This window comes from Rhinoraja longicauda, chromosome 30 (assembly GCF_053455715.1).
Source record: "Rhinoraja longicauda isolate Sanriku21f chromosome 30, sRhiLon1.1, whole genome shotgun sequence".
In the NCBI taxonomy this organism is placed as follows: domain Eukaryota; kingdom Metazoa; phylum Chordata; class Chondrichthyes; order Rajiformes; family Arhynchobatidae; genus Rhinoraja; species Rhinoraja longicauda.
Genome location: NC_135982.1, coordinates 12,554,954 through 12,582,123, shown reverse-complemented (window position 1 = coordinate 12,582,123; position 27,170 = coordinate 12,554,954). Strand labels below are relative to the sequence as shown.

At 52.6% G+C, this 27,170-nt stretch overlaps 2 protein-coding genes across 2 annotated transcripts in view; one reads left to right on the top strand and one right to left on the bottom strand.

The window, feature by feature from the left end:
* The window catches only part of LOC144607907 (uncharacterized), a 53,008-nt gene extending 43,654 nt beyond the window's left edge, over positions 1-9,354 (top strand). Inside the window, exons 6-8 of the mRNA XM_078425035.1 lie at positions 2,114-2,258; positions 8,319-8,419; positions 9,308-9,354. Coding sequence (XP_078281161.1) covers positions 2,114-2,258; positions 8,319-8,419; positions 9,308-9,354 — 293 coding nt within the window. The remainder of the gene's footprint in view (positions 1-2,113; positions 2,259-8,318; positions 8,420-9,307) is intronic.
* A 7,807-nt stretch (positions 9,355-17,161) lies between these two features.
* On the bottom strand, positions 17,162-26,657 carry LOC144608082 (transmembrane protein 52-like). The gene is made up of 5 exons (XM_078425380.1): positions 26,560-26,657; positions 26,370-26,416; positions 22,688-22,723; positions 20,278-20,432; positions 17,162-17,925 (listed from the first exon to the last, which is right to left on the bottom strand). Exons 1-5 carry the CDS (start codon positions 26,614-26,616, stop codon positions 17,648-17,650), a joined length of 573 nt encoding a protein of 190 aa, XP_078281506.1. The 5' UTR covers positions 26,617-26,657; the 3' UTR covers positions 17,162-17,647.
* Between the last annotated feature and the right edge of the window lie 513 nt (positions 26,658-27,170).

The following is a 27,170-nucleotide window of genomic DNA, read 5'->3' as shown; positions in this document are numbered from 1 at the left end:
TGGTCGGCATGGCGTCTCTGGGGACAGTGGACACAGGATTAGCTTGTTAATGGACCCAGAGAAAGTGACATCAGTAGCAAACTGGTTAATTAGCTAATTTAGTAATCCAGGGTGTCGGTTTTGTGATTCAATCAGGCATTCATTCTGCCCGGTGCAGCAGGTACATTTTAATATATATTCAAATTTTAATATATATTTTTTTTAGTTTAGAGATACAGCGCGGAAACAGGCCCTTCGGCCCACCGAGTCCGCACCGACCAGCGATCCCCGCACATTAACACTATCCTACACACACTAGGGATGATTTTTACACTTACACCAAGCCAATTAACCGACAAACCTTTGGAGCGCGGGAGGAAACCGATGACCTCAGAGAAAACCCACGCAGGTCACGGGGAGAACGTACAAAGTCCGTACAGACAGCACCCGTAGTCAGGATCGAACCGGGGTCTCTGGCGCTCTAAGGCAGTAACTCTACCGCTGCGCCACCGTGCCGCCCTGAAGTAATGTGAAATAATCTGGAGTGAACGGTTGGCGTCAGGAGAGGTGTCTATAAAACAACTGCTCTGGACGAGAGCTGGGAAATGACTCCCATTTGGAAAACATGTTTAGACAAGTATGCCTAAGGTATAGCAGGATTGTCACTGAAGTACATGCAAAACAAAATGTCACTGTACTTAGGTACCTGTACACGTGACAATAAAATAGATTGAGCTATTAGACTTTAGATTTTTTTAAACGTTAGACTTTAAGAGTTACAGCGCGGAAACAGGCTTTTCGGCCCAGCGTGTCCGCACTGAGCAGCGATCGCCCCGTGCCTCTGGTGCTGTAAGGCAGCAACTCTACCGCCGCGCCACTGTGCCATCCCACTGAACCTCTCTATTGAATCACTGAACTCTGCCATCCCAGATCCTGGGCAATGTAGAGACTCCCGGGTGTCCTCTAAAATGTTGGGAATGCCCAGTGGGTCAGGCAGCATCTGTGAAGAGAGAAACAGTGAACCTTTCAGGATTCCTCACATTCTTGGGTCAAGCTGAGTACATTGCTCCTGGGTCATGCTGTCACCTCCCACATCCACCACCAACCCCCACCTTCCCTGAAGTACTGGATGGACACAACAAATGGGTTTGTGCCCCTCAGCATTGCAGTGTTCCCATGTGGCGTGGTGGGGACGAGCACCAAACAGCAGATGCCCAGCGCAGGGCAGAGCCTCCATAGCATCTGGCAGCAGTTCCCATTTCACAATGTACTTTGTGTATATGTGCATGCACACATGTGCCCATGCTTTTGTGCATGTGTGTGTGTGTGTGTGTGTGTGGGAGTGTGCACGTGTGTGTGTGTGTCTGTGTGTGTGTGTGTGTGCTGGCTACTTACTCAGTGCTGCAGAGGGATCAGGACGCACTGACAAGGCAGTGCTGGGGCAGTGCGACAACACTGATGAGACCACACCTCGTGTGCCAGCTTCAAACTTGGTCATAGTGGCGCAACTGATGGAAGCCCAACCTCACTGTGCCAGAGACCCACATTTGATACTGACCATGGGTGCTGTCTGTGTGGAGCTTGCACATTCTCCCTGTTATCGCGTGAGTTTCCTCCGGGTGCTCCGTTTCCTCCCACATCACAAACTTGTGCAGGTTTGTAGGTTAATCAGCCTTTGTAAATTATCCCTGGTGTGGAGGCATGTGCGTGCGTGGGTTGAGTGGGTGCATGTATATGAATTTGTATGTACGTATGTTTTTTGTGTTTGTGTGCATGTTCAAGTGTTTTTATTTTGTCATCGTGCATGTGGGTGTGTGTTTGTGTATGTGTACATGTGTGCATGTACATGTGTGCACTTGCATGTGTGCATGTTGTGTGTGCACGTGTATGTAAGTGTGTGTCTATGTGTGCGTGTATGCATGTGTTTGCGTACCTGGCCATGCATGTGTGTGTGCGTGTGCATTTGCACGTGCACATTTACATGTGTGTTCTAGTGCGTGTGCATGTGCATGTCCATATGTGAATGCTACATCTTGGTATTTCCAATGGAGAATCTCTGGCCAGAGCCCTGATATAAATGCATTGTCACGAGCAGCTGCGGCTGAGACCATTTTCTGTCTCTTTCCTTTGACAGGGAAAGGACTGTTTAACTGCGACAACTTCCTTGTCCTGATGGGGGAACACCACGAGAAGTCAAAGAATCAGGATGAGGAATTGAAGGAAGCCTTCCTGGTATTTGATTCAGAACGGAAGGGCTACATCGAGTGGAACACGTTGAAGTGGGTACTTCCAGCCCCCACGGTGGGGCAGCGATAGTGGGGCTCTCCACGTCACTGACATTACCCTGTGTGTGTGTATGTGTGTGTACGTGTGTATGTGTGTGAGCGTGTGTGTGTGTGTGTGAGCGTGTGTGTGTGTGTGTGTGTGTATATATGTGTGTGCATGAGTGTGTGCGTGTGTGTGTGTGTGTGAGTGTGTGTGTGTATATGTGTGTGCATGAGTGTGTGCGTATGTGTGAGTGTGTGTGTGTGTGCGCGTATGTCTGTGTGTGTGTGTGTGTGTGTGTCAATGTGTGAGAGCGTCTGTGTGCACGTATCTGTCTGCATGTGAGTGTCTCAATGTGCTTCTCCGTGTGTGTCTGTGTATCTCTGGTATGCATGTCTGTGCTTGTGATTGTGCGTGTCTGTTCAAGCATATCTGTGCATGTGTGTGTGTGTGTATATGTCTCTGTGCATGTGTGTGTGTGTGTGTCTGTGTGTGTCTCTGTGTGCGTGTCCTTGTGTGTGTATCCGTGTCTGCGTGTGTCCGTGCGTGTGTGTGCATGTCCAGGTTCCCTATGCATTCCTGACCTCGCAGTGCCGTACGTACCTGAGGGACCCAGGCCAGGCCTGTGAGGCCGGTGGCTCTCCTTGGGCCCGCTGCTTACTGCAGACCCCAGAGCCCTGGCTCAACTCCCACCCCACTCCAAGAATCAAATCTTCCCAGGGATCCAGCTGGCACAGGGTGTGGCCTTTAGATAAAGTGTCAGGCCAAGGACTTGCATGTAGTCCTGACTGTTGGACAAGGAATAGTTCATAGGTTCATCAGTCATAGGAGCAGAATTAGGCCTTTCAGCCCATCGAGTCAACTCCTCCATCCAATCACGGCTGATCTATCATTCCCTCCCAACCCCATTCTTCTTCCTTCTCCTGTAACCTTTGTCAACATTACCAATCAAGAACTTGTTAATCTCCGCTTTGGAAAAAAAAAATCACCAATTGACCAGGTCCAGCCGAATAGCGGGACCTTTTAACCAAATGGTTGAAACAGGCGCTCTGGCCTATGACCATCACCACGTGTGGGATCTTGCTGTGTAAATGTTGGTCGCAATGTTTCTTACATCCCACTAGGACCCACATCCCAGAGGACTAATGATATGGCAAAATGCAAAGTGCTGGAGTCACACACTGGTTCAGGCAGCATCTGTGGAGGGAATGGAAGATGACATTTTGGGTCGGGACTCTTCAGACTGATGCAGTTGGGGGGTGGGAGGGTGGAGGGAGAAAGCTGGAAAAGAGAGTTGGGCAAAGACTGGCAAATGATGTGGATGCCGGTGAGAGGTTTGATGGGCAGATGGGTGGACCAAGGGTGGAGATGAGAAGATAAAAGAGTTTCAGATAAGGAGAGATTAGTGCGGCACAGTGGGACAGTCATAGAGCTGTTGCCGTACAGCGCCAGGGACCCGGGATCGATCCTGACTACAGGCACTGTCCGTATGGAGTTTGTACGTTCTCCCCGTGACCGGGTGGGTTTTCTCCAGGTGCTCCGGTTTCCTCCCATATCCCAAAGATGTACAGGTGTGTAGGCTAATTGAATTTGGTAAAAATTGTAAATTGTACCTCGTGTATAAGATGGTGCTAATGTACGGGGAATGGCTGGTCAGCGTGGACTCGGTGGGCCGAAGGGCCTGTTTCCGTGTTATGTCTCTAAAACTAAAAAACTAAACTGAGCAGTGAATGTAAACGTGGAGGGAGGGATATGAGTGAAAAAGGACAGGGGGAGGGGAAATGGAGGACAAGATCATGGGTGATAACCTGGGTTGGGGGATAAACAGAAAAGAGAAAGGGGGATTGCTTAAAATTGGAGAATTCAATGTTCATACCGTTGGGTGGCGAAGATGGGCGTTTAGCTTGGAGCCAGCAGAGGGCAGGCTTAGCTTTCTAATGGAGGAATCTACACTAGGAAGTGTGGCAGGGAGAGGGGAGGGGCGCATGGAACACCTTCTACCCACACAGGAACTTTACTGCCCCTTGCAAGGAGGGAGTGAGTCAGCACTCACTGATCCTGATCACTGTGGCAGTAACCACTCGACAGAAACCTGCTGCATGTCATCCGGGCTTGGACCTGCAGACAGACACCTCGACACCAGGAGCACAGAGTCCACATCATACACTCACATCGTGGAGTGTCGTCCTTTGTGACCCTTGATGTAGTATTTTTTTTCTCTACTGACTTGATCGGTTTTGGGCACGTCAGCTGTAATTTAGTTGAGTTTACTTTACCTTAGAGATAGACAATAGACAATAGACAATAGACAATAGGTGCAGGAGTAGGCCATTCAGCCCTTCGAGCCAGCACCGCCATTCAATGCGATCATGGCTGATCACTCTCAATCAGTACCCCGTTCCTGCCTTCTCCCCATACCCCCTCACTCCGCTATCCTTAAGAGCTCTATCCAGCTCTCTCTTGAAAGCATCCAACGAACTGGCCTCCACTGCCCTCTGAGGCAGAGAATTCCACACCTTCACCACTCTCTGACTGAAAAAGTTCTTCCTCATCTCCGTTCTAAATGGCCTACCCCTTATTCTCAAACTGTGGCCCCTTGTTCTGGACTCCCCCAACATTGGGAACATGTTATCTGCCTCTAATGTGTCCAATCCCCTAATTATCTTATATGTTTCAATAAGATCCCCCCTCATCCTTCTAAATTCCAGTGTATACAAGCCCAATCGCTCCAGCCTTTCAACATACGACAGTCCCGCCATTCCGGGAATTAACCTAGTGAACCTACGCTGCACGCCCTCCATAGCAAGAACATCCTTCCTCAAATTTGGAGACCAAAACTGCACACAGTACTCCAGGTGCGGTCTCACCAGGGCCCGGTACAACTGCAGAAGGATACAGTGGGGAAACAGGCCCCTTCGCTCACCGAGGTCGGGCCGGGCCGGGCAAAGATCACCCGTTCACTCTAGTTCTATGTTATCCCACATTCACATCCTACACACTAGGGGCGAATTTGCAGATGCCCAACAGGTACCAACAAACCTGCACGTCTTTGGAACGCGGGAGGAAACTGGAGCACCCGGAGAAAACCCACGCAGTCACAGAGAGAACGTACTAACTCCGTAGTCAGAAATGAACCCGGGTCTCCGGCACTGAAAGGCAGTAACTCTACCACTCGGTCGACCTACCGCTGCACCACTGTGCCGCCCTGCTCTTGCCCTGAAGTCGGACATCAGACCGTTGAGTTACTCCAGCAGTTTGTGTCCTTTTGTGTGAACCAGCATCTGCAGTTCCTTGTCTCTCCACAGGCCTTGGTCTGATTTCTGGGGAGACAGGTCTACCGGACAATACATAAACCCAGCCTCTCGCCCAGCCTTGTTTATCTATCTGGTGGATGCAAATAGTGCATGGAACCATTTGAAAGAAGAGCAGAGGAGATTTCTCTGGGGTGCTGGGGTAGTTCAGTGTGCAAACCTGCTGCAGCGTTCCTATCCCAGTAACTACACAGAAGTTAATAAAATGAAGAGAGGTGTCGTTAGGGGAGACAGTCAGAACCATTTTCCCAAGGGGCAAATGTCAAAGGCTAGAGGGCAAAGCTTTAAGGTGAAAGGGCAAAGTTTAAAGGAGATGTGCCGGGCACATTTTGTTTCACACAGAGGGTGGTGGATGCCTGTAATGCCTCTGTGGTGGTGGAGGCAGATTCAATGGTGGCATTTAAGAGGCTTGTAGATATACACGTGGACATGCATGGAATGGAGAAATATGGATCACATACAGGCAGAGGAGATTAGTTTCACTCGCTATTGTGTTTGTCATAGACATAGTAAGATGAAGGGCTTGTTCTTGTGTTGAACTGTTCTATGTACTTCAAAAGGTCAGCTGTACTTGCAGTGTTGATCTATCCTTCTTTGTAAGCTGTGGTGTAGGATCATTGAGCGGAGTAGTGGGGCAGCGGTAGAGCTGCTGCCTTACAGCGCCAAAGAGTCGGGTTCGATCCTAACTATGGGTGCTGTCTTTATGGAGTTTGTACGTTCTCCGGCGTGGATTTACTCCGGCTGCTCTGGTTTCCTTCCACACTCCAAAGACGTACAGGTTTGTAGGTTAATTGGCGTTGGTGAAATTGTAAATTGACCCTAGTGTGTCGGATAGTGCTAGTGTACGGGGTGATCGCTGGTCGGCGCGGACTCGGTGAGCTGATGGGCCTGTTTCCATGCTGTATCGCTAAAGACTAACGTCTGAAAGACAAGGAGAGGCCATTCAGCTCATCACATTCAAGTTGGCCAGAAAGGAGCTAATCCCACACTAGGTTCTAGTCTGTGTCTCACAGCAAATTCATGACTCATCCAAGTGCCAGATTCTGGATGTTTACCTCAATCTTGACCGACTGATCCTTTCACATGTACCTCCTTACTGAGAAATGACAGAGAGAAAATACCGAGGATTTATGGATAGTAAAGGTTTAGAGGAATATGGGCCAAACCCGGAAGATGGGACTAACATCGATGGAGCATCATGGGCAGGTTGGGCCGGAGGGCCTGTTTACATGATGTATGACTCTATTCACTCAACTGAGATTAATCAGACTGGGACTCTGTTCTCTAAAGTTTAGAAGCAAGGGACGATCTCCTCAAAACATGCTATTTTTTCCCAAATTCTCAGCAGGCTGGATGCGGAGAGAATGTTTTCCTTCACTGTAAAGCCTCGGACCAGGATCACAGTTAGAGTGAGACGTGGCGTGTTTAAGACTGAGATAAGAAAATGCTCTTCACTCAGTGGGTGGTGAACATTTGGAATTGTCCTCCCCAAGGGTGATCAGGACTCAGTCATTAATTCAGGTTGTTGCTAATTAGACCAAACTGATCTCCCGGTGGCCGAGCACTTCAACTCCCCCTCCCATTCCCAGTCTGACCTTTCTGTCATGGGCCTCCTCCAGTGCCATAGTGAGGCCCACCGGAAATTGGAGGAACAGCACCTCATATTTCGCCTGGGCAGTTTGCAGCCCAGTGGTATGAACATCGACTTCTCCAACTTTAGATAGTTCCTCTGTCCCTCTCTTCCACTCCCCCTTCCCAGATCTCCCTCTATCTTCCTGTCTCCACCTATATCCTTCCTTTGTCCCGCCCCCCTGACATCAGTCTGAAGAAGGGTCTCGACCCGAAACGTCACCCATTCCTTCTCTCCCGAGATGCTGCCTGACCTGCTGAGTTACTCCAGCATTTTGTGAATAAATCCATTAATTCAGGCTGCTGGACCAGCGCATTAAGGGATTCGGGATATCGGAATTGGGCAAGAAAATGGTGATGAGATAGAAGATCACAATGGCAGAGCAGGCTCGAAGGGCTAGGAGTCCTGGCCCTGATCCTACTTCTCATGCTCTTAAGTAAAGGAAAATGTAACACAACCAAACAATAACATAACAACACTGGCTATGGTCTGAAGAAGGGTCTTGACCCGAAACGTCACCCATTCCTTCTCTCCAGGGATGCTGCTTGTCCCGCTGAGTTACTCCACCTTTTTTGTGTCTATCTTTGGTTTAAACCAGCATCTGCAGTTCCTTCCTACACAGACTATGTGTATGTAGAAAGGAACTGCAGGTGCTGGTATGTACCGAAGATAGACACAAAGTGCTGGAGTAACTCAGCGGGTCAGGCAGCATCTCTGGAGAAAAAGGTTGGGTGAGATTTCGGGTCGGGACTCGTCTTCAGACAGAAAGTAGAGGGGAGGGAACTGGAGATTTTTAAAAAAAGGCCAAAACAAAGGTTTGTCAACACAGATCCTTCAAACTGTACAGCACGGAGGCTGAAGAAGGGTCCCGACCCAAAACATCAGCTGCCCACTCCCTCCCCAGATGGAACGTGAGCCGCTGAGTTGCTCCAGCACTTTGTATTTTGTTCAGTCCATGGCCAGCCACAGTGGGCTGAAAGGTCTGTTTGTGTGCAGTGTGACTTAATGAGATCACAGACTGTCACTCCCACCACTCTTTACAAAACTGCAACATGAACTTTTTAATGAGTCATTTCCAAACGGGCGAATGTTCTTTGCCATCACCACCTGTTTTGCTCTCTGTGGTTTATAAGGTACGTCCTGATGAATGCTGGGGAGCCGCTCAACGAAGAGGAAGCAGAACAGATGATGATGGAAGCTGACAAAGATGGTGATGGCACAATCGACTACCAAGGTAGAGGGGACTGAGGGGACAACTCAGAGCTGGTTGTGAACTATTTGAACCCTGCTGCGATGGGGAAGGGAGTGGCACAGCAGCTAAATTACTGGGTTGGCCATCCAGAGGCCAGGGTGGTCAAATCCCACAATGGGGGGCTGCGGGATTTAAATTTTGGGTGGCATGCTGGCAGGGCTGCTGCCACACAGCACCAGAGACCCCTAGTTCCACCCAGTCCTCTGGTACACTCTGTGTGGACTTTGTAGGCTCTCCCTGTGACCACGTGGGTTTAATAGACAATAGACAATAGGTGCAGGAGGAGGCCATTCGGCCCTTTGAGCCAGCACCGCCATTCAATGTGATCATGGCTGATCATTCTCAATCAGTACCCCGTTCCTGCCTTCTCCCCATACCCCCTGACTCCGCTATCCTTAAGAGCTCTATCTAGCTCTCTCTTGAACGCATTCAGAGAATTGGCCTCCACTGCCTTCTGAGGCAGAGAATTCCACAGATTCACAACTCTCTGACTGAAAATGTTTTTCCTCATCTCAGTTCTAAATGGCCTACACCTTATTCTTAAACTGTGGCCCCTTGTCCTGGACTCCCCCAACATTGGGAACATGTTTCCTGCCTCTAACGTGTCCAACCCCTTAATAATCTTATACGTTTCGATAAGATCTCCTCTCATCCTTCTTTCCTCTGGGTGCTCCGGTTTCCTCCTATAATCCCAAGAATGTAGCTTAGTTAGCCTCTGGAAATGATCCCTGGTGTGTTAGGGAAGAGATGAGAAAGTGGGATAACATAGAACTGGTGAGAATGGGTGATCGAAGGTCGGCACGGGCTCGGTGGGTTGAATGGACTGTTTCCATGCTGTATCTATCTCTAAACTGAACACTTCTTTTCCAGAATTTGTCGACATGATGACTGGTGAATCCTTCAAATTGATCAAGTAATGGCTTCTTCTGAAGTAAGAGTTGCATCTGAGCAGTGACTGCTCGGTGGCATTCCCGCATTGACAGATGTTCCATCAAGACTCCGGACACGATGACAAATATAAATATATTTAATTTTGAGACCTTGTTTTCTTCTCCCTCCCACTGTAACACAATTATCGCACGGTTTTGTAAATCACAATGTAAAATTCAGAGAGATTAAGCGGATGATTTCAACCTGGGTCCAAGGTATCTCGGAGTGGGCCGTGGGTCTTACAACCATGCACAGCCGCCAATAAACTGGATGGTACAGATTAAGCAGATTTTTAGTGATGGTGTTGCATGGGCTTGTATAGGAAAATAACTGCAGATGCTGGTTCAAATCGAAGGTAGGCACAAAATGCTGGAGTAACTCAGCGGGTCAGGCAGCATCTCAGGAGAGAAGGAATGTGTGACGTTTCCGGTCGAGACCCTTCTTATCATATCATATATATACAGCCGGAAACAGGCCTTTTCGGCCCTCCAAGTCCGTGCCGCCCAGTAATCCCCGTACATTAACACTATCCTACACCCACTAGGGACAATTTTTACATTTACCCAGCCAATTAACCTACATACCTGTACGTCTTTGGAGTGTGGGAGGAAACCGAAGATCTCGGAGAAAACCCACGCAGGTCACGGGGAGAACGTACAAACTCCTTACAGTGCAGCACCCGTAGTCAGGATCGAACCTGAGTCTCCGGCGCTGCATTCGCTGTAAAGCAGCAACTCTACCGCTGCGCCACCGTGCCGCCCAGGCTGATGTCAGGGGAGGGGGTGGGACAAAGATAGGAAGCAGTAGGAGACAGGAAGACAGTGGGAGAACTGGGGAGAGGGAGGAGAAAGAGAGGGACAGAGGAACTATCTGAAGTTGGAGAAGTCAATGTTCATACCGCTGGGGTATAAACTGCCCAAGTGAAATATGAGATGCTGTTCCTCCAATTTGCGCTGGGCCTCACTATGACAATGGAGGAGGCCCACGACAGAAAGGTCAGACTGGGAGTGGGAGGGGGAGTTGAAGTGCTGAGCCACCGGGAGATTAAGTTGGTTAAGGCGGACCGAGCGAAGGTGTTGAGCGAAACGATCGCCGATCCTGCGTTTGGGTGGTTCGTACCGAAGAGTTTTCTCTTTTGTCTGCTTTTCACCTCTAGCCCTTGTCATCTACTCCAACCATCTGCTAATCAAACTCCCCACCTATCACTTGCCAGGCTTTGTCCGCTCTTTTCCAGCCTCTTTCCCTCCCCCCAACTACAATCAGGATGAAGGAGGATCGCGACCATAATGCCAACTGTCCATTCCCTCCACAGACAGTGCCTGATCTGTTGAGTTCCTCCAGCACTTCGGTTTGTGCTCAAGATTCCAACATCTAGTCATATCGTGGTGAATCTGTGGAATTCTTTGCCACAGAGGGCTGTGGAGGCCAAGTCAGTGGATATTTTTAAGGCAGAGATAGATAGATTCTTGATGTACAGGTGTCAGAGGTTATGGGGAGAAGGCAGGAGAATGGGGCTAGGAGGGAGAGATAGATCAGCCATGATTGAATGGCAGAGTAGGCTTGATGGGCCGAATGGCCTAATTCTACTCCTATTCCTTAATATCTTATGACTTGCAATTCTTTGTCCCTCCGGCTTTCAGTAAACCTGCCATGGACTTTGTGGGTGTGGGAAGGACGTTAATGACATTGTTTTATTCACAAAATGCTGGAGTAACTCAGCAGGTCAGGCAGCATCTCGGGAGAGAAGGAATGGGTGACGTTTCGGGTCGAGACCCTTCTTCAGACTGATGTCGGGGGTGGGACAAAGGAAGGATATAGGTGGAGACAGGAAGATAGAGGGAGATCTGGGAAGGAGGAGGGGAAGGGAGGGACAGAGGAGCTATCTGAAGTTGGAGAAGTCAACGTTCATACCACCGGGCCGCAAACTGCCCAGGCGAAATATGAGGTGCTGCTCCTCCAATTTCCGGCGGGCCTCGCTATGGCACTGGAGGAGGCCCATGACAGAGAGGTCAGACTGGGAATGGGAGGGGGAGTTGAAGTGCTGGGCCACCGGGAGATCAGTGGCGTTAATGCGGACCGAGCGCAGGTGTTCAGCGAAGCGATCGCCGAGCCTGCGCTTGGTTTCGCCGATATAGATGAGTTGACATCTAGAGCAGCGGATGCAATAGATGAGGTTGGAGGAGGTGCAGGTGAACCTCTGTCTCACCTGGAAAGAATGTTTGGGTCCTTTGATGGAGTTGAGGGGGGAGGTAAAGGGACAGGTGTTGCATCTCGTGCGGTTGCAAGGGAAAGTGCCCGGGGTTAGGGTGGTTTGGGTAGGAAGGGACGAGTGGACCAGGGAGTTGCGGAGGGAACGGTCTCTGCGGAATGCAGAGAGGGGAGGGGATGGGAAGATATGGCCAGTGGTGGGGTCCTGTTGTAGGTGACGGAAATGTTGGTGGATGATATGTTGGATCCGCTGGCTGGTGGGGTGGAAGGTGAGAACGAGGGGGATCCTGTCCTTGTTGCGAGTGGGGGGATGGGGAGCAAGAGCGGAGCTGCGGGATGTAGAAGAGACCCTAGTGAGAGCCTCATCTATAATGGAGGAGGGGAAGCCCCGTTTTCTGAAAAACGAGGACATCTCGGAAGCCCTAGTCTGAAACACCTCATCCCGGGCACAGATGCGGCGTAGACGGAGGAATTGGGAGTAGGGGATAGACTTTTTGCAGGGGACCGGGTGGGAAGAAGTGTAGTCCAGATAGCTGTGCGAGTCGGTGGGCTTGTAATAAATGTCCGTCACTAATTTTTCTCCTGTGATGGAGATGGTGAGGTCCAGAAACGGGAGGGAGATGTCAGAGATAGTCCAGGTATATTTAAGGGCAGGATGGAAATTGGAGGTGAAGTGTATAAAGTCAGTGAGTTCTGCATGGGTGCAAGAGGTAGCACCAATGCAGTCGTCGATGTAGCGGAGGTAGAGTTCGGGGATGGGGCCAGTGTACGTCTGGAACAGGGATTGTTCGACGTACCCGACAAAGAGGCAGGCGTAGCTAGGGCCCATGCGAGTGCCCATAGCTACGCCTCTGGTTTGGAGGAAGTGGGAGGAGTCAAAGGAGAAGTTGTTGAGGGTAAGAACCAGCTCTGCTAGGCGGAGGAGAGTGTTGGTCGATGGGGATTGGCTGGTTCTACGGTCGAGGAAGAAACGGAGGGCTTCAAGACCATCCTTGTGGGGGATGGAAGTGTAGAGTGACTGGACATCCATGGTGAAAATGAGGGAGTGGGGGCCTGGGAACCGGAAGTTATCCAGGAGATGGAGAGCGTGTGAGGTGTCTTGGACGTAGGTGGGGAGGGATTTGACCAGGGGGGATAGGATGGAGTCGAGGTAGGTAGAGATAAGTTCGGTGGGGCATGAGCAGGCAGAGACAATGGGTCTGCCGGGACAATTGTGTTTGTGGATTTTGGGTAGGAGGTAGAATCGGGCCGTGCGGGGCTGGGGAACTATGAGATTGGAGGCACTGAGGGGTAGTTCGCCGGAGTTGGTGAGGTCGGTGATGGTGCTGCTGATGAAGATCTGGTGTTCATCGGTGGGGTCATGGTCCAGGGATAGGTAGGAAGAGGTGTCTGATAGTTGTCGTCTGGCCTCGGTGCGGTAGAGGTCAGCACGCCAGACTACCACAGCCCCTCCCTTGTCAGCGGGTTTAATTATTAAGTCCGGGTTGTTGCGGAGTGAGTTGAGGGCTGCACGTTCAGGAGGGGAGAGGTTAGAGTTAGTCAGGGGGGTGGAAAATTTGAGGCGGCCGATGTCACGCCGGCAGTTTGAAATAAAAAGTTCTAGTGGGGGTAGTAGGCCATACTGGGGGGTAAAAGTGGAGGGGGTCCGTTGGAGACGGGAGAAGGGGTCATCAGTGCGGGGTCGGGACTCCTTACCATGGTAAAAGGCTCGGAGGCGGAGGCGGCGGAAGAAGAGCTCCACGTCATGGCGGACGCGGAACTCGTTGATGTGGGGGCGGAGGGGAACAAAGGTAAGGCCTCTGCTGAGGACAGACCGTTCGGTGTCTGAAAGGGGGAGGTCAGGGGGGATGGTGAACACCCGGCAATGGTGGGGGTTGGGGTCCAACTTCAACTTCAACTTCAACTTCTCCAACTTCAGATAGCTCCTCTGTCCCTCCCTTCCCCTCCTCCTTCCCAGATCTCCCTCTATCTTCCTGTCTCCACCTTTCCTTCCTTTGTCCCACCCCCGACATCAGTCTGAAGAAGGGTCTCGACCCGAAACGTCACCCATTCCTTCTCTCCCGAGATGCTGCCTGACCTGCTGAGTTACTCCAGCATTTTGTGAATAAATCGATTTGTACCAGCATCTGCAGTTATTTTCTTATACTTAATGACATTGTTTATTGATTCATGTAAGAAAATAACTGCAGATGCTGGTACAAATCGAAGGTATTTATTCACAAAATGCTGGAGTAACTCAGCAGGTCAGGCAGCATCTCGGGAGAGAAGGAATGGGTGACGTTTCGGGTCGAGACCCTTCTTCAGACTGATGTCAGGGGGGCGGGACAAAGGTTCTCCAACAACAGATACAGAAATGTGGACGCCAACAATTGACCAGTGAACAACATTTCTGGAGCCTTTATTTCAGCATGTCCCAATGAAACCTAGAGTACTGTGCTCAGCTTTTGGTCACCCTGATATAGGAAATATGCCATTAAGCTGGAATGAGTACAGAGAAGGATTTAAGGGCCTGAACTGTAGGGATAGGTCAGGCAGACTAAGACTTCATTCCTTGTAGCGCTGCTGGCTGAGGAATGATCTTATAGGGGATGTAAAGTCATGAGGGAAATAAATAGCATGAATGCACAAAAACCTATTCGCAGAGAAGGGGAAGTAAGCATGGGTTCAAGGTAAGAGGGGAAAGGTTTAATAGGAAACTGAGAGGCAACATTTTTACACAGAGTGATGGGTATATGGAACAAGCTGCTTGAAGAAGTGGTTGGGGCAGGTACACTTTAAAAAGATATTTGGACAGGTATATGGAAAGAATACGGGACAAATGCAGGCAAATGGAACTAGCTCATGGTCAGCATGGACAGGTGGGCTGAAGGGCCTGTTTCCATGCTGGATGGCTATGATATTCACATTTCGGCATATCAGAATGAAACATGTCAATTGTGGGCATAACTGCAATGTCGGCAAACAGCAAACTTTTGCACTGCAGGATCCAACACACAGGGTGCTCCCATGCACAGAAGGATCCCATACACATGATCTCACACACAGGGAAAGTGCAAGACTGCCAACTGCAATGAAAGTTCCCACCAGCCGGAATGGCTCCTCACAAAGCAGTTGTGGATTCCCAGGGCACTGGGTTTGGTTCCCATCAACTAAAACAACAATTAGTGGCAAAATGCAATTCAGCCCTTCGAGTCTTCTCTATCGTCCATTACAATTCCTCAATACTATCTGTACCCCCACCCTCTCCATATAACTTATGGAGTCCTCATAAATCTTTTGCTGGATTCTTTCCAGCTAATGGCATCTTTCCTCTAACAGGGTGACCAAAATAACAATACTCCAAATGTGGCCTCATCAACATCTGATACAATTGCAACATAATGTCCTAACTTCTGCACTCAATTCAACAACTGATGAAGGCCAGTGTGCCAAGAGTCTTCTTCACCACTCTATCTTCCTGCGCTGCCACTTGCAGGGAACCGTGCTCATGTACTCCTAGGTTCCTCTGTCCCACTACAGTTCCCAAGGTCTTACATTTCCCTGTGAATATCCTGCCCTGGATTGACTTCCCAAAATGCAACACCTCAGACATCTGAATTAAACTCCATTTGCCATTCTTCCACCCATTTATTTAGCTGATCAAAATCAGGGCGGTACAGTGGTGTAGTGGTAAGTGGTGCTGCCTTACAGCGCCAGAGACCCGGGTTCGATCCTGACTGTGTGGAGTCTGCACGTTCTCCATGCGACCGCAAGAGGTTTCTCCGGGTTCCTCCCACACTCGAAAGACGTACAGGTTTGTAGGTTAAATGGTTTCTGTAAAAAGTGTAAATTGTCCCTAGTGTGAAGGATAGTGCGAGTGTACGTGTTGATCACTGGTCAGCGTGGACTCGGTGGGCTGAAGGGCCTATTTCCACGATCTCTAAAGTCTAAATCCCACTGTAATTCTTGATAACATTCTTCACCGTCTACAATACCACCTATTTTAGTCTCATCCACAAACCTGATCATTCCTTGCACATTCTCATCCAAATCATCATCAAACGACAGTGGATCCAGCACCGACCCGAGAGGCACACCACTAGTGACAGGCTCCAGTCCAATAAACAACCCTCCACCATCACCCCCTGCTTTCTACCACCCAGCCAATTGCATGTCCAATTAGCAAGCACTGTCAGGAACAAAACAAAGGAGGTGGTCATCGACATCAGGAAAAGGGATGGAGTACATGCCCCACATCAACAGTGCTGAAGAGTAAATGTTCGTGAGCTTCAAATTGCCAGGTTTAAATGTCGCTGACAATGTGTGTGGGTCCAACCACGCTAATGCCTCTACTTCCTCAGAAGACCAAGGCATGTCTCCAATGACACTTGCCAATGTCTACAGATGCACTGGAGGCAGCAATGTTATCCAGATGCATTATAGGTTGGTTTGGCAATTGCTCCGCCCAAGACTGCAAGAAAATGCAGAGTTGTTGATGCCACCTAGTCCATTATGCAAACCAGCCTCTCCCTAACCCCTTCGAATCCTGAGCTTATGGGAAGTCCGTTCAATAGTCAGAAAACAGTGAGGAGAAAGCTGTTCTTTGCTGGTACGTGCTTTCAGTCTGTTGCACCTTCAGTCCAAAGGGAAAGAGGGGTTTACACTTCACACTGGTGGGGAATCCAACTGACGCCTTCAAAGACCTTTTTTCACCCCAATCAGTCCCTCTTCTCCATATATTTATATATATATATATATATAGTAAGCTACACACCAGAAGCTCTGGGATAAACACACAGCATTGGAAAACTCTTTAAAGTGCGTGTGCCAAGTGAAGATCAAGATTACAGTTGACCAGAACGTTACCACATGCAGTTACCACATACCGCAGTCCCCACTAATACTTGTTCAACCTCACACTCCACACAAGAGGCAGCTGGTTCCAACAGAACATTACAAAGGCCCCTCAGCCTGGGGCAGTTATCCAATGATCCACCAGACCCTGTGGTAGTTCAAATAAGGACATTTGTTCTTTGAATATTTATTGTCAATTTCTTGATAAAGATACATTTTAAAAAAGTTTACAAAGCATTGTAATAAAACTAGAGCTTTATAAAAAATAGCATAACTGTACATATACATTAACATAAGAATGCAAGTATTTCTCATTATGTAAACAAGACTTTGTTACCAACTTCAAGGAGAGTCACAATGGGCTACTTTGACCTTCTCAGCCAACAAACCCCAAATGGTTTTGCTGATCTGTTAATAGCAGCAGTCTCTTTACATTTATAGTCAGCAATAAAAGTAAGTGGCTGTGTACCGTGCAAATGTAAAGTCATTTCATGAATTAGCTCACTTTATCATAATCAAAAGCACAATTGAGCTAACCCTTGCAATCACCCCGGGCGGGCGACACAACAGAAACAAGAAGGGGAGGTAAGAACCGCAGATTCCGGTTTAAAATCGAAGGTAGACACAAAATGCTGGACTAACAGGCAGCATCTCTGGAGAGAAGGAATGGGTGACGTTTCAGGTAGAGACCAGTCTGAAGAAGGGTCTCGACACGAAATGTCACCCATTCCTTCTCTCCATGGTTGCTGCCAGTCCCGCTGAGTTACTCCAGCATTTTGAGTCTACCTCAGAAACAAGAAGGGGACATCCATTTTCTTGTTTTTGCCCACTGCATGTTGGAACAGAACTGTCCGAATGAAATAGAAATGCTTTATTATGCTTGAAGATTCCCAACGTAAAATTAGTGCCCATCGTCACAACGGTGCTGTAGGTTTGAAAGCCAGGCTTTAACAGGAAGAGCCCAATTTAGGCTTTGCGATTTTTAGTGCTGGTAGAAATAGAATGCAATATAAATACAAAATATGGAACCAAAAACTCGTCATGCATTTGTGCAAAAATATCTTGTGAAACTAAGGTGTCGTTTGCATTGAATAGCGTCAATGGTAATACACCCTCCTGATAAGCCGACTGCTCAAATGTCATTACTCAGTAATGGAGCCATTTTGCAGCAATTTGCTGAAAATATTTCACTGCCTGAAAATGGTACACGGTCTAATGTTGATTCAGGAGTTCCTATCGCTACGACGATGCCAATGAGGATGGTGCAACTGTTCCATCTGTGGGTCCAGGCCCTTTGATCCTTTGTGGAATCTGAGCCCCATTTCCATTTGGATTCTCTGCCCCGTTCGTTGGGTCAGAGGTTTCAGGGGCTTTGGCCATTTTCAGGGCCATCTCGTAGGTCGGAGGGTTGTCAATGGTGCAGACGCTGTACGATGGAGGAGGCAGGGTGAGTTGACTGGGATCCCGCAACGAGATGTGGTTCCTGCCAGTGGATATGTACTGCAGGGTACTGTTTGCTGAGAAAGCAAAAAGAAAACATAGTTCGCTTACTTTCCAAAGTTAAATACAGTAGATTTACCGGAGTACAGGAGAAATCTTTGCCCAGGGAAAAATAAAAGGATTACCAAGTTAAAGAATACAATTTAAAAGCAAATGGCCCAAACTGCTGAAAGCAGGGAATGGTGGTTTGAAGAATTGTCAAACTTCTCTACAAAGACTTCTCACAATTGAGGCTTCAGACTCCGGTAGCTTTCAGATAATGTTTAAACATGTAAACATCAAATCTTCAAATAACAACTTCCTCAGTGCAATCACTGCAAGAATATGTTTGCTCGTTGGTTCTTTCTCTCTACAGTTTGGGTCAGTTGGTGGGTGTCAAGCATTGAGAGTTTGCAGAGGTCTCGAGTTCCCTCAAGTTGCTCTTGTTGAGTTCATAAGTTCTAGGAGCAGAACTAGGTCATTTGGCCCATCAAGTCTACTCCGCCATTCAATCATGGCTGATCCATCTTAACCCCAATCTCCTGCTCTTCTCCCCATAACACCCAACACTGTTATTAATTAAGAATCTGTCAATCTCTATCTTAAAAATATTCATTGACTTGGCCTCTGCAGCCATCTATGGCAATGAATGCCACAGATTCACTACCCTACGACTAAAGAAATTCCTTCTCATCTCCTTTCTGAAGGTACGTCCTTTTATTCTGAGACTTTGGCCTCTGGTCCAAGACTCTCCCACTAGTGGAAACATCCTCCCCACGTCCACTCCTTCTAGGCCTTGAGGACCTCTGATTGTGACCGGCTGCTGGTTATTCGGTCTCGGTGGGGGAGGGGGGGCGGGGTAACATTATGCTACAGCTCAGCCCAGGTCTGTCCTCATCCACTGCATGGATTTCTCAACAGAGCTGCTGTACACCAACCTGAACCGACACACCCTGGGAGGGGACAACCAACTGCAATGCCACAGATCAAAGAAGGGCCAACAGGTGAGAAAATGCCCTGCTCCAGTCAGCTCAGATGTTGCAACTAATAATCATTCTGATCAGGCTAAGTAAACGCACTTAGATCAGACACTACGAACAAGTCTGCAGCCGACATGCGGTGCACCAGTAGCCTGGGGTTGAAAATGTTTCCACATTCTATCATGGTGACAGCAAACAAAGGCATGTCTCAGAGATAGCAAGAAGCCAGCTGAGGCATTGCCAAGTGCCCATCTCCCCGTGAAAGCAGAGATCAAAGGGAGGTTTCACCGTGCAAAGGATTTTCTAGATAGAGGCTGCCTCTGCTTTTTCCTGAATGTAACACAGTTCGGCCAAGACCAGCAACGATGCATGACTGAGGAGCAGCAGGGACTCTCCCCAATGTCTGGGTGATTTGGACGTGCTACTTATAAAGGTCAGCAGTTTGAACAGGGATTGCCCAAGAGAAAATGCAAACCCTTGTATTTGTACACTTACAGGGCTACGGGGGAAGCACAGGCAGGGAGTGTGCTACCAAAGAGATAGGACAGACACGACGGGCCAAACTACCTCGTCATGCTCAGCGTTGTCGACGAGCCCTTCAGTAGGCCTGGGCTTGCCCAATGTGGACGTCAATGGGACCCACGCCGCGAGAGCAAGAGGGGGCCCCGTGAGTGGGGGAGGGGTGGGGCGTGAGCGATCAACGAGAGCAGAGGGCTGCTGGGAACAATGGGGGACCCAATTGGGATGGGAGTATTTGGTGAACTTTTGTAAATTTGTCAGTGCAGATACATGACTTCACGGGGTTGTATGCAAAGCCTAGCATTGCACTGTACTTGTGTGCATGTGACAATAAAGTATCATTACCATTGTACGTACCCGTGTGACGATTATAGAGGGACAATGGGAGGTATTTATTCACAAAATGCTGGAGTAACTCAGCAGGTCAGGCAGCATCTCAGGAGAGAAGGAATGGGTGACGTTTTGCATCGACCCTTCTTCAGACTGATGTCAGGGGGGCGGGACAAAGGAAGGATATAGGTGGAGACAGGAAGATAGAGGGAGATCTGGGAAGGGGAAGAGAGGGACAGAGGAACTATCTAAAGTGGGAGAAGTCGATGTTCATACCACTGGGCTGCAAGCTGCCCAGGCGAAATATGAGGCGCTGCTCCTCCAATTTCCGGTGGGCCTCACAATGGCACTGGAGGAGGCCCATGACAGAAAGGTCAGACTGGGAATGGGAGGGGGAGTTGAAGTGCTCGGCCACCGGGAGACCAGTTTGGCCAACGCGGACCGAGCGCAGGTGTTGAGCGAAGCAATCGCCGAGCCTGCGCTTGGTTTCGCCGATGTAAATAAGTTGACATCTGTGGGTCATCTGTGGAAATATAGAGGGACAATGGTGTTGCTACTTACGTGTTATGCTGCTGTCATTGTCAATGGCGATCACAGTCACTTCGTACGGTCGGTTGGCGAAGGTGGGGGCTTGGGGCTTGGACCGCCGGCAGCACTTGATGCAGCTGGCCGTCACCCCACACACCAGCAACAGGAAGACCGTCAACAGAATCAGCCTAGGAGGCAACAGGGGAGCCATTTACAAACCTGCACAAACACTACATGCTTACCAACAGTTGTCAGCCTTAGCAACCACCAAACAGCCAAAGACTAAACTATCAGAGAAAACAAAACACATCTTTGGGGACACACTTCCCACAGGAACTGCAACGTCAGTTAATTGGTATCCAATTCTCTAATGTCATTTATTTCTTGTTCCTTATCTACTTTGTGAGAATCCCACGAGTAGAGTCTATCACTATTCTGCCAAATGTGGTCATTTGTTTTTTTTGTTTATTAACGAGTGCCTTATTAAATACGAGCATTGGTCCGCTAATGATACCAAGCGTTGACAGCTAATGGACCAACCCAAGTGTTGGAGTTAATCCCGCAGAGTTACCCCTGGGGAGTTTACTGAAAACTGTGCAAAGGGCGTTCCCCGGGGTGTAGTTTTACATCAGTCTGCACCTCCGCTTTCTTCCTTGTCAAATATTCTTGTTAATACAACACGCAAACAAAAACAGAAGTGGAGTCGGTGCAATGTCACAGAAGAAAACATGCTCCAGGCTGTAGAACTACAGAATTGCAGATGCTGGCTTACACAAAGGGACAAATTGTTTGAGAAACTCAGTGGGTAGGACAGCATCTCTGGAGAACATGGATAGGTGATCTTTAGGGTAGTGATCCTTCCTCAGAGTAATTGGGGGTTGGGGGGCGGGGGGGGGGGGGGGGGTTGGGGAAAGAGTAGGAGGTGCAAGAGAGGAGAAGCAGGACAAAGTGTGGCAGGTAATAGGCAGACACAGGTGAGGGGACTTAGTTGGCTTCTCGTTTCTCTCGGCCGGTGACACCGTTATTGTCCAAGGAGCCAGTGCATTATTAACCTGTTCAGGAGGTGGCGGCACAGGCCAGGGACAGGCCCCTGAGCTAGATCCACTTTCATTCATAAAGCCAGAATTCAAACAAAGGGTCAAAGATTCTGCCCACAATTTGTTTATCCCAACAGAATTTTAGCACCTGTCCTCATGTAGCCAGTCTGATGAAAGCATCTCCTTCGCTTCACCTTCTTCAAGTTCTTATTCAACTTCTAAACTGTCCTTCCATAAGCTAGTGTACAGCCCCCATTGTCCAACCCCCTTCATTACTTTCTTCATTAGTAAGGGCGTCAAAAGTTACGGGGAGAAGGCGGGAGAATGGGGTTGAGAGTGGAAAGTAGATCCTGAATGGCAGAGCCAACGATGGGCAAAATGGCCAAATTCTGCTCCGATGCCTTATTGCAGACATTGGACTTTTTCTATGGAACTGTTATGCTACAATGCTGAGATGTCCACAATTCAAGAAACATGCAGGTTTGTTGGTAAATTGGCTTCTGTAAATTGCTCCCTAGTCTGTAGGAAGCGAAACTGGGACAACATACAACCAGTGTATGGTGGATCAAAGGTTGGCACCGGCTCGATAGGCTGCTATTTCCACGCTGTATCTCTAAACTAAATTGCTTGGTGACTTCCAAACTATATTCTGCACTCTATCACGTTCATAAGTGATAGGAGCAATAGACAATAGGTGCAGGAGTAGGCCATTCAGCCCATCAAGTCTATCCCATCATTCAATCATAGCTGACCTATCTTTCCTTCTCCTGCCTTCTCCCCGTACTAATTATGAATCTATCCGTCTTAAAAATATCCATTGACAGCCTCCACGACCTTCTGGGGCAATAAACCAACAGATTCACTACCCCCCGATTAAAGAAATTCCTCCTCGTCTCCTTCTTAAGAAAAGTCCTTTAACCCTGAGGCTATGGCCTTTGGTTCTAGACTATCCCACTAGTGCAAACATCCTCTCCACATCCACTCAATCCAGGCATTTCACTATTCAGTACGTTTCAATGAGGAATCAATGAGAAGTATCTTTCTAAGGTAGACACAAAATACTGGAGTAACAGCAGACAGGCAGCATTCAGACTGAAGAAGGGTCTCGACCCGAAACGTCACCCATTCCTTCTCTCCAGAGATGTTGCCTGTCCCGCTGAGTTACTCCAGCACTTTGTGTTTACCTTTGATTTAAACCAGCACCTGCAGTTCTTTCTTCCACATAGAGGTATCTTTCTCTTCACTCTACTTATTGCACTTGGCCTGATTTATGTGTAGTATTACACCATGCAAGCAAACAAAAGCTTTTCACTGTAACTCCGTACACGTGACAATAATGAACTTCAACCCAAAACAGAAATATCAGCAGCAGAGTAACCAGAATGTAGAGAGAAAATGACGCTCACCAGACGTACCACAGGTGGGTCCAGTGTGATCGACAGCTGTGGACAAAGATAACAATCACAATCATTCTCATTGTATTTAAGAGAGAGTTAGATATAGCTCTTAGAGCTAACAGAATCAAGGGACATGGGGAGAAAGCAGGAACAGGGTACCGATTCTGGATGATCAACCATGATCATATTGAATGGCGGTGCTGGCTCGAAGGGCCGAATGGCCTACTCCTGCACATATTTATGTTTCTGTTTCATCATCATTTGAAATTTGAACCCTGAGGGCTCCCAACATTTTATGCTTTTATTTAACATTTACAGTTTCTGCTGACTGGATAGAACACAAGAGCTTTTTACTCAACCTCGGTGCACGTGTCAATGATAAACTAAATTAAACTGAACTTGTTCATCGCTTTCCAGATTCTCAGTACTTTAGTCAGAAACTCTGAAGTCAATTGCAGAGTTGGATACCCCAGAACCAACTTGTGCAAAGCGAGCTGCCACAGACAGATGCCTGGGGCAGAGGGAGGGGGGGGGGGGGAGAGAGAGGGGAGGTGGGGGGAAGAGGGGGAGGTGGGGGAAGAGGGGGAGGTGGGGGGAAGAGAGGGAGGTGGGGGGAAGAGAGGGAGGTGGGGGGAGAGAGGGAGGTGGGGGGAGAGAGGGAGGTGGGGGGAGAGAGGGAGGTGGGGGGAGAGAGGGAGGTGGGGGGAGAGAGGGAGGTGGGGGGAGAGAGGGAGGTGGGGGGAGAGAGGGAGGTGGGGGGAGAGAGGGAGGTGGGGGGAGAGAGGGAGGTGGGGGGAGAGAGGGAGGTGGGGGGAGAGAGGGAGGTGGGGGGAGAGAGGGAGGTGGGGGGAGAGAGGGAGGTGGGGGAGAGAGGGAGGTGGGGGGAGAGAGGGAGGTGGGGGGAGAGAGGAGGTGGGGGAGAGAGGGAGGTGGGGGGAGAGAGGGAGGTGGGGGGAGAGAGGGAGGTGGGGGGAGAGAGGGAGGTGGGGGGAGAGAGGGAGGTGGGGGAGAGAGGGAGGTGGGGGGAGAGAGGGAGTGGGGGAGAGAGGGAGTTGGGGGAGAGAGGGAGTTGGGGGGAGAGAGGGAGGTGGGGGGGAGAGAGGGAGGTTGGGGGGGAGAGAGGGAGGTGGGGGGGGAGAGAGGGAGGTGGGGGGGAGAGAGGGAGGTGGGGGGGGAGAGAGGGAGGTGGGGGGGAGAGAGGGAGGTGGGGGGGGGAGAGAGGGAGGTGGGGGGGGGAGAGAGGGAGGTGGGGGGGGAGAGAGGGAGGTGGGGGGGGGAGAGAGGGAGGTGGGGGGGGGAGAGAGGGAGGTGGGGGGGGGAGAGAGGGAGGTGGGGGGGGGAGAGAGGGAGGTGGGGGGGGAGAGAGGGAGGTGGGGGGGGGAGGAGGGAGGTGGGGGGGGGAGAGAGGGAGGTGGGGGGGGGAGAGGGAGGTGGGGGGGGAGAGGGAGGTGGGGGGGGGAGAGGGGGTGGGGGGGGGAGAGAGGGAGGTGGGGGGGGGAGAGAGGGTGGTGGGGGGGGAGAGAGGGAGGTGGGGGGGGGAGAGGGAGGTGGGGGGGGGGGGAGGTGGGGGGGAGAGAGGGAGGTGGGGGGGGAGAGGGGTGGGGGGGGGAGAGAGGGAGGTGGGGGGAGAGAGGGAGGGGGGGGAGAGAGGGAGGTGGGGGGAGAGAGGGAGGTGGGGGGAGAGAGGGGTGGGGGGGGAGAGGGAGGTGGGGGGAGAGGGAGGTGGGGGGAGTGTGGGGGTGGGGGGAGAGAGGGAGGTGGGGGGAGAGGGAGGTGGGGGGAGGGAGGTGGGGGGGAGAGGGAGGTGGGGGGAGAGTGGGAGGTGGGGGGTGAGTGGGTGGGGGGGGGTGAGGGAGGTGGGGGGTGAGGGGAGGTGGGGGGAGAGGGTGGTGGGGGGAGGAGGGAGGTGGGGGGAGTGGGTGGTGGGGGGGAGGGTGGTGGGGGGTGAGAGGGTGGGGGGGGGTGAGAGGGGTGGGGGGGGGGGTGGTGGGGGGGAGTGGGAGGTGGGGGGTGTGTGGGTGGGGGGGGTGAGAGGGTGGTGGGGGGGTGAGGGGGTGGGGGGGGAGGGGGTGGGGGGGGGTGGTGGGGGGGGGGTGTGGGGGGTGGGGGGGGGAGGGAGGTGGGGGGTGTGTGGGGGGGGGGGTGGGTGGTGGGGGGGAGTGGGGGTGGGGGGGTGTGGGGGTGGGGGGGGGGGTGGTGGGGGGGGGTGTGTGGGGTGGGGGGGGTGTGGGGGTGGGGGGGGGGGGTGGTGGGGGGGTGGGGGTGGGGGGGGGGGGTGGGTGGGGGGGTGTGGGGGGGGGGGGGGAGGTGGGGGGGGGGTGGGGGGTGGGGTGTGGGGGGTGGGGGGGGGTGGTGGGTGGGGGGGTGTGGTGGGGGGGGGGGGGGTGGTGGGTGGTGGGGGGTGGGGGGGTGGGGGGTGGGGGGGGGTGGGGGGGGGGGTGGTGGGGGGGGGGGGGTGTGGGGTGGGGGGGGGGGGGTGGGGGGTGGGGGTGGGGGGGTGGGGGGGGGGGGTGGGGGGTGGGGGGGGGGGGTGGGGGGTGTGGGGGGGGGGGGTGGGTGGGGGGGGGGGTGTGGGGGGTGGGGGGGGTGGGTGGGGGGGGGGGGGTGGGGTGGGGGGGGGGGGGTGGGGTGGGGGGGGGGTGGGGTGTGGGGGGGGGGGGGTGGTGGGGGGGGGGTGTGGGGGGGGGGGGGGGGTGTGGGGGGGGGGGGTGGGGGGTGGGGGGGGGGGGTGGGGGGGGGGGGGGGGGTGGGGGGTGGGGGGGGGTGGGGGGGGGGGGGTGTGGGGGGGGGGGGGGGGTGGTGGGGGGGGGGGGGGGTGTGAGGGGGGGTGGGGGGGAGTGGGTGGGGGGGTGGGGGGTGGGGGAGGGGGGGTGTGGGGGGAGGGGAGGGGGGGTGGGGGGAGAGGGGGGGGGGTTGGGGGGGGGGAGGGGGGGTGGGGGGGGGGTGGGGGTGGGGGGGGGGGTGGGTGGGGGGGGGGTGGGGGGGTGGGGGAGGGGGGGGGGGTGGGGGGTGGGGGGGGGGGTTGTGGTGGGGGGGTGGGGGTGGGGGGGGGGTGGGGGGGTTGGGGGTGGGGGGGGGGGGGTGGGTGTGGGGGGGGGGGTGGGGGTGGGGGGGGGGGGGGTGGGGGGGGGGTGGGGGGGTGGGGGGAGGGGGGGGGGTGGTGGGGGGGGGGGGGGTGGGGGGAGAGGGGGGGGGGGTGGGGGGGGGGGGGGGGGGGGTGGGGGGTGGGGTGGGGGGGGGGTGGGGGGTGTGGGGGGGGGGGGGTGGGGGGGGGGGGGGGGGTGTGGGGGAGGGGGGGGGGTGGGGGGAGTGGGGGGTGGGGGGGGGTGGGGGGTGGGGGGGGGGGGTGGGGGGTGGGGGGGGGGGGGGGTGGGTGGGGGGGTGGGGGGAGGGGGGGGTGGGGGGGGAGAGGGAGGGGGGGTGGTGGGGGGTGTGGGGGGGGGTGGGGGGTGGGTGGGGGGTGGGGGGTGGGTGGGGGGGTGGGGGGTGGGTGGGGGGATGAGGGGGTGGGTGGGGGGGGGGTGAGGGGGTGGGTGGGGGGATGAGGGGGTGGGTGGGGGGATGAGGGGGTGGGGTGGGGGGGATGAGGGGGTGGTGGGGGTGGGGGGGGGGGTGAGGGGGTGGGTGGGGGGAGAGGGGTGGAGTGGGGGGAGAGGGGAGGAGTGGGGTGGGGTGGGTGGGGAGGTCTCACCTGTCGTCCTCTCCCTGGCCGCAGGTTTGAGCCCGGGTGACAGTCGCCTGCAGGAGAAATCAGAACCATTAAACCCCGAGGGGAGCGGCGACAGAGACAGAGACAGAGACAGAGACAGAGACAGAGACAGAGACAGAGACAGAGGACAGTCCGCGCTGCGGGACGGGACTAGACGAGGCTCTGCACTCACCTGGAGCAGGCAGAGCAAACACACTGTAGCCGTCAGCAGGGGCCGCCAGCTCGCCATCGCCTCCCCACTTGTCACTCTGTGTCCTCTCTCTGTGTCCTCTCCCTGTGTCCTCTCCCTCTCCCACTCTGTGTCCTCTCTGTGTCCTCTCCCACTCTGTGTCCTCTCACTCTCTCAGCCGCTCCTCTCACTTGCCGGTGTCCACCTGTCTCACTGAAAACTCACTCACACACGCCCCAGCCATTTATACACAGCCGCCCCTCCCTCCCACCGCCCCGCCCGGGACCGGCACCGTCAGAGGGGAGGGTCAAGGCCGGCGGGGCCCGGGGTTTGGAGAGGGTGGGTGACAGACAGTGAGGGGCTTGGGGAGATGTGGGAGAGTTGGGATGGTGGGAGTTAGTTTGTTGGGGGGAGTGGTGAAAGGACGGGTCGTGGGGTGGGTCTGGAGTGGGGAGTGGAGTGGGTCTGGAGTGGGGAGTGGAGTGGGTCATTCAGGGTGTCCAGTTGTATTTGTTCTGCCTGACCCCTTTCCCAGCTTTGGTGCCATTCCTTAAGAAATGAGAGACATTCATTCTCCGGACAAATGGGCTCTGGATTTACAGCCACAGTGGCCG